We start from the raw sequence: 13,093 nt of genomic DNA on the forward strand, positions 1-13,093 counted from the left end.
GGATGAAGATCAATTCGGCACTCCTATATCGAACTTCAATACGGCGCCCCCTATGTCGAACATCGATTCGGCGCCCCGTATGTCGAACATCAATTCGGCGCCCCCATATCAAACTCTAATTCGGCGCCCCTTGGTAGAACATCAATTTGGCACCCCTAGGTTGAAGATCAATTCGGCGCCCCTATGTCCAACTTCAATTCGGCGCCCCCTATGTCTAAAATCAATTTGGCGCCCCTAGGTAAAACATCAATTCGGTGCCCCCCTATGTCGAACATCAATTCGGCCCCCCTAGGTGTAACATCTATTCGGCGCTCCCCTAGTTCTATCAATAATTCTGCACCACCTTCCCTCTTCTTTTTTTCTTTTCTTTCTCCTTTTTTTATCTTTCTCTTCTTCTTTCCGTCCTTTTCTTTTCCTATCTCTTTTCTTCTTCTTTTTGGCACCCCCTTTTTCGCCTACCCGGGGCCCGGGCCCAGAAAGCACCCACAGAATACGCACCTGCATATCTGATCACCAATCAAATAATGAGAGCACGAAGCGCAAACTGCAATTTTTTTACTTTCCGACCATCTATAATCTAGGATAGGTATTTAATTTATTGATGAGAGCAGTGTAGCTCGACCTGTATTTTTTGTTTGTTTAAATATTCCGACATCGAAAAACTGGACAGCCTTCGCACATTTCGATTAAAAACAAAGTAGGGCCTATTAGTTTTAGACCTGAGAACGGAACATTCCAATAGTTTCTGGTATCCATGAGCATGATATTAAATTATGCGAGCGTGAGCTGATTTCTTTTTGGGGGGCTGGGCAATTTAGACATAAAAACGGGATACACTCTAAGTCTCTAAGCATAATTAATATTTTTTTAGTGGGGTCCACACACTACAAGCATGTGATTTTTAGTGGATCCCTCTATTTTCTCAGATCTTTACAATGTGAATTTTAATTTGCTTTATTTAATAATCTGTTTTACTTATGGAAAAATATCTTACATTGTACCTATCTCTATTTAATATGGTTTGTATAAGTTTCATTTGCAAATGTCATTGTAATTATTCACGACCATTTTATTATGTTCTGCGAAAATAAAATAAGGCAAAAAACAAATTGACAATTGAAAATGTCTTGCAGTTTCGTCAAGTAGATACAATAGCCCTGGGAAAGGACACGTCAGACATTTAATTCCACAAGTCTCATTTTATAGGCATTTTATCCGAGGGTTACCATGCATGCTTCTCAGCCAATCAGAATCAAGGAAAGTTGTCGGATCTGACAACTTGTCGGACAAAAATGAAGAGCTCACTTGCAAAAGGGGTTAGGTCCATTTTTCATCAAATTTGATTGTTATTGTTTTCTGTCTCTAAACCTCTAAATTTTTAGTCACTCTGATGATACCAAAGAAAATTTGAAATTCAAATGAAAATGTGAATGAAAGTGGCAAAGAAAAATCACTTTTTTTTTCAAAAGGGGTTAGGTCCATTTCAGTTTAGTTGCAAAAGGGGTTAGGTCCACAATGATATTTTTTTCTAAAATATATAGAAAAAAATTAAGACAGGTATATTTCTTTTATACCCAATTTTATGTTCATATGATAGGGTAGTACATCGTGGCATTTTAGTTTCTCATAATAATATTGCAATAAGTGAGAATAAAAAACATGGTTTTTCTCGGAATGGTCTAATTGTGGACCTAACCCCTTTTGCAACTAAACTCTTCAAAAGTTGATGAAACGCTCCCGTGACCGTTAATTTATCTAGCCAAGAGCTAGAGGACTCCGTGATGATAATTTTTTTGATAAAAATATCATCACTCTAGTCTAGGCTATAATTTCTCCACCTCTCTGGCTTTGACACAGCACTTTTTCACATTTCATTTGTGTTATCCTCAACACCGTCCGTCTCGACAGTCTTTTTTTCAAGGAAAGTAAATTACGAAGTGTTAGATTTTAATTTTTCAGGCTCAGCTCAGCGTCTTTTATTAGGTAATATGGTGAGTAAATAAAATAAACCTTTTGGCTTTTCTCGATCAGTCTCTATGCAACGTTTGCTCAATTGCTTCACCTGGTGAAATGCCCGGTTCCCTGCTCGCGCTCGTTCAATCGGATCTGGAACGTGCGAAGGCAGACGCAGGCAGCCGGCAGGCACTCGGACCGGCCCCGGGGACCGGCGGCGCGGCGCGGGTAACTCTACTTTGCTCCTAGGCTATTCTCTTTGTTTTTTCTTACACATGATTTGCACGTTTTGAGTAGTGTACATATAAATTATTCGCTGCCGATTTCAAAACATTGCATGCGGATGCTATATGCGCGAGGTACCGGGTCCGGTCCGAGCTCGGACCCTCGCGCATGCGATGTTTTGAAATCGGCAGCGAATTAATTTATACGTAGTACGTGTGAGGAACTTCATGTTGGCTCTAAATCACCAATTTTGAGACTGATAGAAGCATGGAAAAGAAGTGAAACTTTGAGTAAAGTAAGAATATTATTATTAGTTTTTTTTAAAGATTGTGATGTTGCATGAATTTTCTATTCCCCCCCCCATAAAATCCCACCTTTGTGACCCTGTAACCGATTCTCGGATCGGCGGCCGATCTCGATCTAATCAATGCTGATTGATCGTTTCATGCCGATCAACGATCATAGCAAATGTATCGTTATGATCGGTTGCGAAATTCCCCGCACCGCGCCGGGCCAAAGTTGGCTGCGCTAGCCGGCCGTAGCTGCTGTGCGCTCGCTGTGTTAGCTCTTGGTCGGCTGCCGTGCTGCAAGCCGATATGACTGCAACAGTGAAATGGATGTTTTGATGTCCTTAACTGAGGTCATCATTGCTCCGGGGTTACCACAAATAAAGATAAAAAATACCTGTTGCCATGCAGAAAACCGCGGATTAATTGGAGTCGCGTGCCCCACAATCATTCCACATTCTTCTAAAAAACAAAGATTTACAGTTCACTTTTTTCTGCCCAGCTAGCCCCAGTTGGCCGACTACGCTCGTAAATAACTTCCACCACCATGCACAAGAATGTTATCGCGACCTCCAAATTCTGAGCCCATCATTTTCTCTGTTTTGTTTCACGTTCTCAATTGTTATTTCACTTTCTGTAATATGATTTCGAAAAATAAAAGGAAACTTGATGTGTTTTGAAAGCATGTTTATGTTTTTAATCAGTCTAAGAATATGAAAAGCATGTTTACATTTTCGTCTTTGAGGCAGTAAGGTGAGCGGTTATTTAAGGCTGTGCAAGCAAGTGAAGAGGGGTCTTTCCTTTCTTGACTATATGTTTTCATGTTTTACCTCCATTTCCTCAAGTTATCAATTCAATCTCTCGCTCTCAGCTTTTGAAAATCATTCCCTATTCTTTCTCATTCCTCATTTGCATTTGTTTAAAACGTTACTTGGGGGGGGGGGGTGCTTCATGTCATTTTAAATTGAATAACTTTATTGTCCATAAAGTAAAGTATTTATTCATGACCACCCATTCAAATTTTTAGTTTGTACATGTTACAATTAGAATAGATTTCAAAGTTTCCAACTTAAATCACAAACACACAAAAACTGTACCTTTATACTTTATTCCCATTATAAATCTCGGTATAAATCCAACTTGTTTGTGATACTGATTAAAACCAGTGCATATATTCCTTGAAGTCGTGGATTGTGCATGCCATGGGTGTGATAATGTGATATGAATGCAGCGAAGGATCGGAGGAAACACAAAACTAAAAAAAAAAAAGACCACGTGTACGCATGCAACATCACATCGAGGTAGGATGGGGGGTCGGGTGTCCGGACACTTTATATTTTTGAAGCCTTCTTTTTTGTCTTAAGATTACACTAAAAATATAAATTCAATAGTTGTAATCATCCTCTATTTTGTTCTCTATAATATTTTCTAACATTTTGTACTAAAAATTGATGTAACTTCGCTTGTAATTTTTTACAAATGACTTTCTAAAATTGATCGTCCGGACACACAACCTGTCCGGACACACAACAACTGGGTATACTACATGTAGGTGCTTGGTGGAGCTCCATGCTGGCCGTCCTGATATGATGACCTGGGAATTCAAACGATTCAGTTAGCTCGAGAGGGAGAGATGGGGAGAGAGATTGACTTTCGGTACCATACGGGGAGGGGGCTGAAAGGAATGAGAGTAATGGTTTATGTTAGGTGTTACTTTGAAATAATGCCAGATCGTAGCAATAGGGAGTCCGGGGACAGGGTAGTGATGTGCGTAGAACAAAACATGCTGGCATTGAATTATTTTTGTGCGTCTTATAAGAAACGAAAATTGCATGCTTTTTAATAGAGTATCAATGTTTATCTGTTCCCTTCTGTTCTTATTTTCATTGAACTGTGCGACTATTAGTCGACATAGAAAAGTGGGCTTATTCATTGCAATTTTTAGTCTCATAGGTCAGTAGGGGATTTGTTTATTTCCCCGACTAATACATAAACTTAGTATGAGTTTTCGAGTTAAACAATACTGCTGTAGGTATGAACATTATGTTGGTGACGATAAATGATAGGAAAGAAAAGTAGAAGGATCATGGCTGGTACACATCTCCCTGAATATTCATCTTCCGTAAGGGACAGATACCAGGGGGAGGGGGAAGCTGGAAGTTTGAGTTCATGCAATTTTTTTTTACTTTTTTTGAGCATTTTTTCCCCCATACTCCATTGAGACAAGGGTTTTTTTCGCCTTTGAAAAGATTTGTCAGTGGACCAAGTTTTTTTTTTTTTACTCTGATGTTGAGTCAATTTTTTGCTGTTGCTCATTTAGCAAGTGAAGTTTTTTTCAAACTTCCAGCCCCCTTCCCTGGATATCTCTAATGGTGCGTCCCTAACAAATATGAACACCCTTTCCTACCCACATCTCCTTCATCGACAACTTTGATATTTTGGAAACATCCACTTGAGAAAATCCCCCTAATCGACTGGTGGGCATTACGCTCCAGTGGTTTTGTAAACAACTTTATACATGTATGAAGGAGATCTTGTCAGATGATAAATCCAATAAGCATCGAGTACCGTGAATGGAAATTAGAGGGAACGATTCTCATTGGTCAATTCCAAGCAGGGAGGACAGGGCTTCGCCAAAATTTACGAGCTAGCTCCAACTTACGGTGCCACATGTCAGAGGGTCAGAATGAAGAGTTTTTTCCCCCCTGATTTTTTCCATCATCCCACATTTTCACACACAAACATCCACACATGTGATCTGTTAGCAAAGTTGGGAAAAGAAGCAACCAATCTCGCAAAGCGTGAAAACTCCAATGTTAATTTCGGTCATTTACTTTCTCTTGCCTTTTATTTTCGCTTGTGTTAATATAACTTTTAGGCCTGCATGGGAGTACACATTGATTGGTCGAATGGTTTAAATGGCGTGCCCGCCAATCAATCAGCAAAATTTACACTAAAGTGAATGTTCGGCAGATCCCGATTATGACGTTGGGATTATAGCTCAGATACCCAAGTAATAATAACAAAATGACAAGAAAACAATGATGACAACAGTTTTTTAATACTTGATACAGGTTTAAAAATGATGCTACCGAGGTAATTTTTGAAAAATTATCAATGATTGTATCACATTCACAGTTACACAACAACACGAAAGAGCTCCGAAAATGTTAATCCCACTCGACCTTGCCCTCGATACACAAAATAAGTCATTGTCTGCGTGCTCAAAACAGAAAGTAAACACACAACCAGCTCACTTGAGCTGATTGGACCTTCGGCTTCGAAAGCCAATAAAACCTTCGGGGAAACAGAAAAAGCCACGTGGTTCCCATATCAGGAAAGGTCGTGACTTCAGAAATAAATTGACCCCTCCCCCATGAGGGAGAGAGAGAGAAAGGTAGGGGGTGTGAGCCGGAGAATTCCTTTCAAGTTTCAAACAATGCAACCTTTTTTATATCCCCCTCACACAATCAAAAGACATTCCAACACGCGCCGCCTTCATCAGTACTTTCTCGGTTAGTCTAAAAAAATAGACCCAGTTATACATGTAGGTTCAAATGATAAAAATTTGTAATTTTGAAAGGTATTTCAAATGAAATATTTTGCAAAATATTTTTTTTTGAAATAGATGTGTAGCATCGTGGGCAGTGCCACAAGTGGGGGTGGGGACATGGTGTGGGCAAGGGATTAATTTTTTTCAAGTGAAATGCTCCACCTGTGTGTCAGTCTCAAATAATACTTCATGAATGAGTTGTTAAAAGAGAACGAGAGAACTTAGTTGATTCATGATAACTTGAATGAAGCAGAGTGTAAGAGAGGAGAAAAACAATTCGAGAACGTTTCTGAGTGATGGTAAATTACCAATTATCTCTGAAATATTCTCTTTGGATTTTCAAGTATTGCAAGTCTTTCATTCTTGTATTGAAATCCATAGTTACTCTCTTCAGTGAATATCAATATGGACATTAAATATTCATGTAGACATATTTGAAACCTCTAGCAAAGAGCAAAAAAAACAAAAAAAAAACAGTATCTGCTCCTCTTTCTCTCCTTCATCCCACCTCAAGTCATAATAAAAAATGTTGGGGTGAGCCGAGGGCAGACAAGATTTTTTTTTTTTTTTGAATTACGGGATTATGGACTTCATTTTTTATTCGAATCCCGACCCCATCCCGCCCCCGATCGCCCGATGCCGCCACTACTTTTAATACAAAATATGGTATTTTCATTGATGATTATATGACACCGAGGCTGTTACTTCAACATTTAATTCCTATTTTCATGATTAACGAAAAAAAGCAACAACGAAACAACCAACAAGAAACAATGACTTCATACCAAAAAAAAATCAGACCTTTCTTTTCCGTCAGAACTGATCAAATTTTAAATACCCTCAGATGAAAGTTGGCAACATTCCACGAGGTTTACTCTCTGCTCTCTTTTTTTTCAGAACTCCCTCCGTCCCCTTCTCTCTCACCTTCTCTCTAACTCTCTGTGCGGATCGGATTGGGGAAAGTGTCTGCGTTGGCGTATTTATTACATGAGCTCCGATGCTCCCTCTCCCCCTCCCTCTCCCTCTCTCTAGTGGACAGCCAGGCGTTGGCTTGCGATGACGTATTTACAACATTATAAGTGCACGGCATTTAAGTGCTGTACTGAGGGCGGGGATCTATTCTAACGCTGGTAGTGATACCAACCAGCTGGGTCATGTCGGCGTAGAACTATCGTAAATCACTGCCTCGCTTGACAGTGAGACCCAGACTCCCAAGGGATGAATACGATATGTGAGTAGTGCTTGGAATGCATGGGGTCAGCTAAGGACAATCAGGTCAGCTAAGGACAATATGGGTCTGTTTATTGTGCTTGATAAACAAATAGCAAAATCCGATATTTGCTGCCGATATTTTCGACCGATACCGATCATAGGGATAAGTATGTGCCCCCGATCATCCGATCCGATCAGAGCTCTAACTTACAGGACTCGGAATATCAGATCGAGTTCACGGTCTTGAAGTTCAGGTAGGTGGAGCATAGTGTAGTGGTAGTGAAGTGGAGTGGAGCCTGCTCGAACTTCGCTCGAGGTAGAAGGATGTGTGCCACTCAAATTCTTTATGTTCTTGAGGAATGGTCAAGGTTGTTAGATGAAGGAGAAACGATCGATGTCCTATACCTTGATTTTCGTAAGGCATTCGATAGCGTTCCCTATCAAAGACTCTTACTCAAGCTACAAGGCACATGGTATAGAAGGTAAACTCCTGAACTGGATTAGGGCCTAGAGCATTTCTGATCGGAAAAGTACAACGAGTCTTTGTTAATGAAAAATCATCCTACTGGTCACCTGTTACAAGTGGAATTCCGCAAACGCAAGGAAGTGTCCTCGGACCGGTCTTTTTCTTGATCTACATAAATGACCTCCTATCTGACGTAATAAATAGCAGAGTAGCATTATTTGCTGATGACACGAAACTCTATAGTACTGGAAATACACCTTCACAGACGAGTGGTCTTCAAGACGACCTGAATAACCTTATTGACTGGTCTGAGAGATGGCAATTACCCTTCAATGATGACAAATGCTAAGTGCTGCACATCGGCAGGAGAAACCTTGAAAGAAGCTACCACATGCATGGGAAAGATTTGCAAGTAGTGGAAGCCGAAAAGGATCTCGGTGTAATAGTGGAGACTGTCAGCTGAAATTTCACCAGCATGTGTCATCAGCAGTTAGCAAGGGAAACCAACTCCTCGCCATAATGAAAAGAACCTTCACTCAACTCACAAGGACAACTCTGCCTCTGCTCTTCAAAACTATGATAAGACCCCACCTTGAATATACATTATATATGTCCTCTGGCATAGCAGATATAAAGAAGATGCAAGGAGGATCGAAAGGGTCCAAAGAAGAGCAACCAAGCTGGTTAGAGAGCTGAAGAACGTCCCATATAAAGACAGACTTAAAGAATTGAACTTGTACTTCCTGCTGTACAGGAGGAGAAGAGGAGACATGATCTTCGTGCACCAGTTCATGCATGGACTTATCAATCCCCCCCAAGATCACTTCTTCACAAAATCAGTAGGTAGATCAACAAGGGGACACTGCCTGAAGCTTCAGAAAGAGTACTATAAATTGGACGTTCGCAGCAAGTCTTTTAGCAGAAGAGTGATAGATGATTGGAATAGCCTCCCTGAAAGTACAGTCGTCTTGCCAACAACAGAATCATTTAAAAGGCATACATGTAGATAAATATTGGTGGGATCATCGCTTTGATCTACCATGACTACCGCTCCTCTGCATGCGTACAGTAATAAATTTACCAGACTAAAACCATAGATGGAGTGACTGGTAATTACAGGCCACCACCGCCTTCCTGTACCGATGATGATGATGATGATGTATGTGAGTCCAAACTCCGCGGACGGTCATTATCTAAAAAACTAGCCAATATCCTTAAAATCTGACATCATCAACGTCAAAAGCGACCTAAAATTACCCTTTGGTGTAAGTTTCTTTAGGATGAGTTCAGTATTCATGAAAATATTGACAAAAGATCGGCAAATTTGTCACCGTTAGCGCCCGTTTCGAAGAAATCTGATATTCTCAACAAGCATCACGATATCACCATTTTGAGTTAAATGTGGTACGAACCAATTCTATAGCATTTTGCCATCAATCTGATATAAATATTTCACTTTTTGAGCTTGAGTTTATGTTTGAATCTCCACAAAAACTTTGGTCCGCGAAGTTAGGTCACACTTTTTCAGAATGGTTTTCCAGCGCAGCGCGCATTCGCCGATCGGAATAGAATTTTGAGATTGCGATACCAGCGAAACCCCTTGACCTACTTTACATTTTCGTCCATGATTTTATAGTTTATGATCTTGCCGTCAATGTGGTAACTATTTCTTGAATTGGTTTTGTATAAATTATGAATATTTTGTGAACAAATTTAAGCCTGATGAATATTTTTGAAAAGTCCGCGAAGTTTGGACACCCCATCATACTGTCAACAATAATGAATATGTCTGCATGCCTAGACTAAGAGGCTAGACCGAAAGCTTCGCTTCGCCTCGGTTAAAAAACCTCCTCGAAACAGACGGCTGCCAGCTCTCTGTCTGTTTTGAGGAGGTTTTTAACATTTTTTATTTTATTTTTTATTTCTCCTCGTACACAGACGGCCTGCGATCGTGCAGCCGCCATTAGGGGTTAACAATGCAAAATCCCCCCGTTGGGGCTAATCGGTTTTTGTCTTTATTTCATAAAAATATATAAAGAGAATTGGACCAAAATGAAGATTATTATTCCGTTTTGGCTGAAATGCACCAAAAAAATAAACTTAAAAGGAAAAAAACAGTGACTTACTTCGGCTGTCGCGCAACTCCCACTTCCCTGGTTTATCCGAACTTAATCCAAACTTTTGGGGCACGTGCATTGATATAATCTAGTAATAAAATGGAATGGTGACATTTACTTTTGGGGGATTTACTTACCAAAACTAAAGATAGGCTCTAAAGAGACTTAAGAAATTTTAAAACTTTTTTTTGTTTCTTCTAGTGGCTATTGGAGCCAGATGTAGTCTCAGCTGAACACTAGCAACAAATAGAGACTGAAGCTATCCACCTGTCGCTGATGGCTTGATCCGTGCACAGTTTGACGAGAACCCCCTTCCCTGATTTGATGCCTCATTGCCTAGCCTTTCAGCTTCTTGTACTTCTTCCTAATAGTATCATGCTATTGTTTTATCCCTGATTATGTTGATTTGTTCTTTTGTTTCCCCATAAACCTGTATTTCTGTATCCTCTTTTTTGTTTGTTTTCTTCTTTCTTTGTTCCCCTATCAATCCACCCTCTTTCCTCACTTGTCTTGATGTATTCTTTTGGAGAATTGTTGTGGAGCGTCGTGGCCCAGTGGATTAGTCTCCGGACTTTGAAACAGAGGGTCGTGGGTTCGAATCCCAGCCATGGCGTAGTTTCCTTCTGTAAGGAATTCATCCACAGTGTGCTGCACTCTACCCAGGTGAGGTAAATGGGTACCGGCAGGAAGTAATTCCTCAAAAAGCTGTGTGCACCTGAATAGGTAGCCTAGCTTAGGCGGGGTAATAATAAAAGCAGGGTCCGCTGGGAGAACAGTTTTCGGAACTGAAGTGGCTAACCTGGGTAAATATACTGTTATTATTATTATCATTATTTTTGTTTCCCATTCTCTCTATTCCCTCCCTCCCTTCCTTCCCCTGATGCATTCCTTTATTTTGGCTTTATTTTTAAAACTCCTTCCAAAAAAGTTCCTTTACCCTTTCTTGCATTTCTTTGCTTCCATATCAATCTTTTCTTTCCTAAACGTAAATCATTCCTAGGATTCAAGAAGGCGCTGTTGGACACACATCAATTGCAACCTTTAACAGCTTCAATATGAATTCATAATTTTTCTAGTTCCTTCTTTTTGTCCCATTTTGTTCAAATTCTTGGCTACCTGTTCCTCAAGATTATCTCCTATCTTATAAAACAAATCTCAATTGTGTTGGTCAACAGTTGGTTTCACCATGTTATCTCTGGAACAATCTGTTTAATTTCAGGATTTTCCATCAGCCGAGAGGGCAGTGACGGTGTACAGAGAATGTGCCAGTGCTCCTACTCTCTCATCTGCGTCCATACAAAAGACTGGAGACTGTTTATTCAGTGTACATTCAACATGGAGTCAAAGAGATTTGGAAAGAGAAACTACAGTCAAGTTTAGAAAGACACATATTGTGACTATCGACAGCAAAGGTCAAGTAGGAAACGTCATCGATCCAGCGACCAGCACTGAACTCAACTCGGAGTAAGAATCTAAGATTTTGATATTTAAAAATTTCAGAACCTACTTAAAATGACCAAACTTGTTCATTTCTCATTTGATTTAATTCAGGGAAACATGATTGATTAATCCGCTTTCTGTAGGGGTTACCATTCCAAGACCGTAGGTGAATAAAATGGAAATAGGCTGTACATTTCAGAACTGATTAATGGAATTATTTTAGGAATCACATATTCAAAATAATATTTTTTGAAAGCCCAAGAGATGATGAGGTCTTAATGTCAGAAGTTCAAAATCATGTAAGGTATACACTATGATAAGAATTTAAGATTTATCCAATATGGATGGCAGGTGCAAAATACAATAAGAACAAAATAGGAGAAAGTTCATTTTCCTGTTCAAATCTGTAATAGGCAGCTGGTACAATGGTCTCCATCTGGAAAGTTCAAAGCTGTGCTCAGGAAAGTCAAGGATAAAAAGGGAGATGAGAAGCAGTATCTAGAGGTAATGATTATTCTTATTCTTACCATCAGAATAGATTGCTGAAGATTTTAATATCGGTCTGATAGTTGGGTGGATGCATCCTGGAAATATGCCTTGTATCATTTTTAGGAGTGACGATTTGAGAGAGTTTAATCTTAATGTGATAATTAGTAACCTCATCTAATGATTCCTCTGTCAGATGTTGTTAGATGGTCAAGATTCAATTTTAGTTTGGCCAAAGTTTAATATATCTATAGTGCCATCTGTTAGTGTCTATTAAAGTTCCTTTTCCACTATGCTGCTCTTGCCTTGATTTGGCAAACCTGTCAGCTCAGGCAGGATTGTGGAAATTATGAAACTCTTACCATTTGAGAGCAACAACTAGTTTGTAGGAATAAAAAAAAATTCTAGTGACACCACATCCATGTCAAGTTTATTTAATCTTTATTGTTTCACCATTACTACATCTAAAAAAAAATGCCTATGCCGATTCTACAATTGCGTTTATAAATCATTTCTGTTCTTTCTGTTTTCCGAGCAATTTGAAATAGGTGCGTTCTGATTGGGAAGGTACCCAAGGAAGTTTAAACATGTTCAAATTAAGGGGTCGATCTGAATAGATGCCCGCTTTCGCCCCATTCGAAACATTGCCATAATGCTGTTGACTTCATCTAATACCTTTCCTATTTGCCGCTAATCAAATGATAGAGAGAGGTCAGGGTTTCAAATCATGCTAATGGAATGGCCCCTACAGGCTGTAAACCAACTGAACGACAAATATAAAAGTTTTTCCATTTTCATGAAAGCCTTAGGCTGCAGATCCAAGAAATGTAAACATTTCAGAATCAAATCTTAATAATGTAGTCTTGTTTTACTTGTTTTGCAGGTGTGGAACAGTATTCAAAAGGTTCATAACATCAATCTGACTGCCCAGGACAAACATGGCAAAGTGTTTGAAGACGGTGGGTAATTGATATCATATTTTTTTAAATCCCAGTACAAGAAGGTAGATACTTGATGTAAAAAAAATTAGTTTATTGTCATACACTTAAACTTTAAACAGTTGTCCATGATTTGAGATCTTTGCTTTTCAAATAGAAGTTGATCATTGGAATAAGTTACATTTCAGAGCAGTTTATGATCACAGGGGCCGCAGAACGGTTTTCAAAGTGGGGGGGGGGGGGGGGCTGAGCCAAAAGTGGGGGGGGGGCTGACCATGCAAAAAATCACAATCGTATGGTCATTTTTACGTTTTTGTACAAGGTTTTGGAAAAAAGTGGGGGGGCTGAAGCCCCCTTCCATTCCGCGGCCCCTGGATCATAGGATGCCTGATATGATTACAAATTTAATATTCATA

At 39.6% G+C, this 13,093-nt stretch overlaps 1 protein-coding gene across 2 annotated transcripts in view; it reads left to right on the forward strand.

Annotated features, from left to right (window-relative positions):
• The first annotated feature begins 1,778 nt into the window (after positions 1–1,778).
• Positions 1,779–13,093, forward strand: part of LOC129257852 (acylamino-acid-releasing enzyme-like) — a 46,866-nt gene continuing 35,551 nt past the window's right edge. Inside the window, exons 1-4 of one of the 2 annotated variants that reach the window (XM_054896277.2) lie at positions 1,779–1,991; positions 11,033–11,277; positions 11,667–11,757; positions 12,623–12,698. In XM_054896277.2, the coding sequence (XP_054752252.2) occupies positions 1,989–1,991; positions 11,033–11,277; positions 11,667–11,757; positions 12,623–12,698 (415 nt within the window). In that variant the 5' untranslated portion in view covers positions 1,779–1,988. The remainder of the gene's footprint in view (positions 1,992–11,032; positions 11,278–11,666; positions 11,758–12,622; positions 12,699–13,093) is intronic. The other variant, XR_010292904.1, reaches the window with a different exon arrangement.

The sequence above is a fragment of the Lytechinus pictus genome, chromosome 3 (genome assembly GCF_037042905.1).
Source record: "Lytechinus pictus isolate F3 Inbred chromosome 3, Lp3.0, whole genome shotgun sequence".
NCBI lineage: Eukaryota > Metazoa > Echinodermata > Echinoidea > Temnopleuroida > Toxopneustidae > Lytechinus > Lytechinus pictus.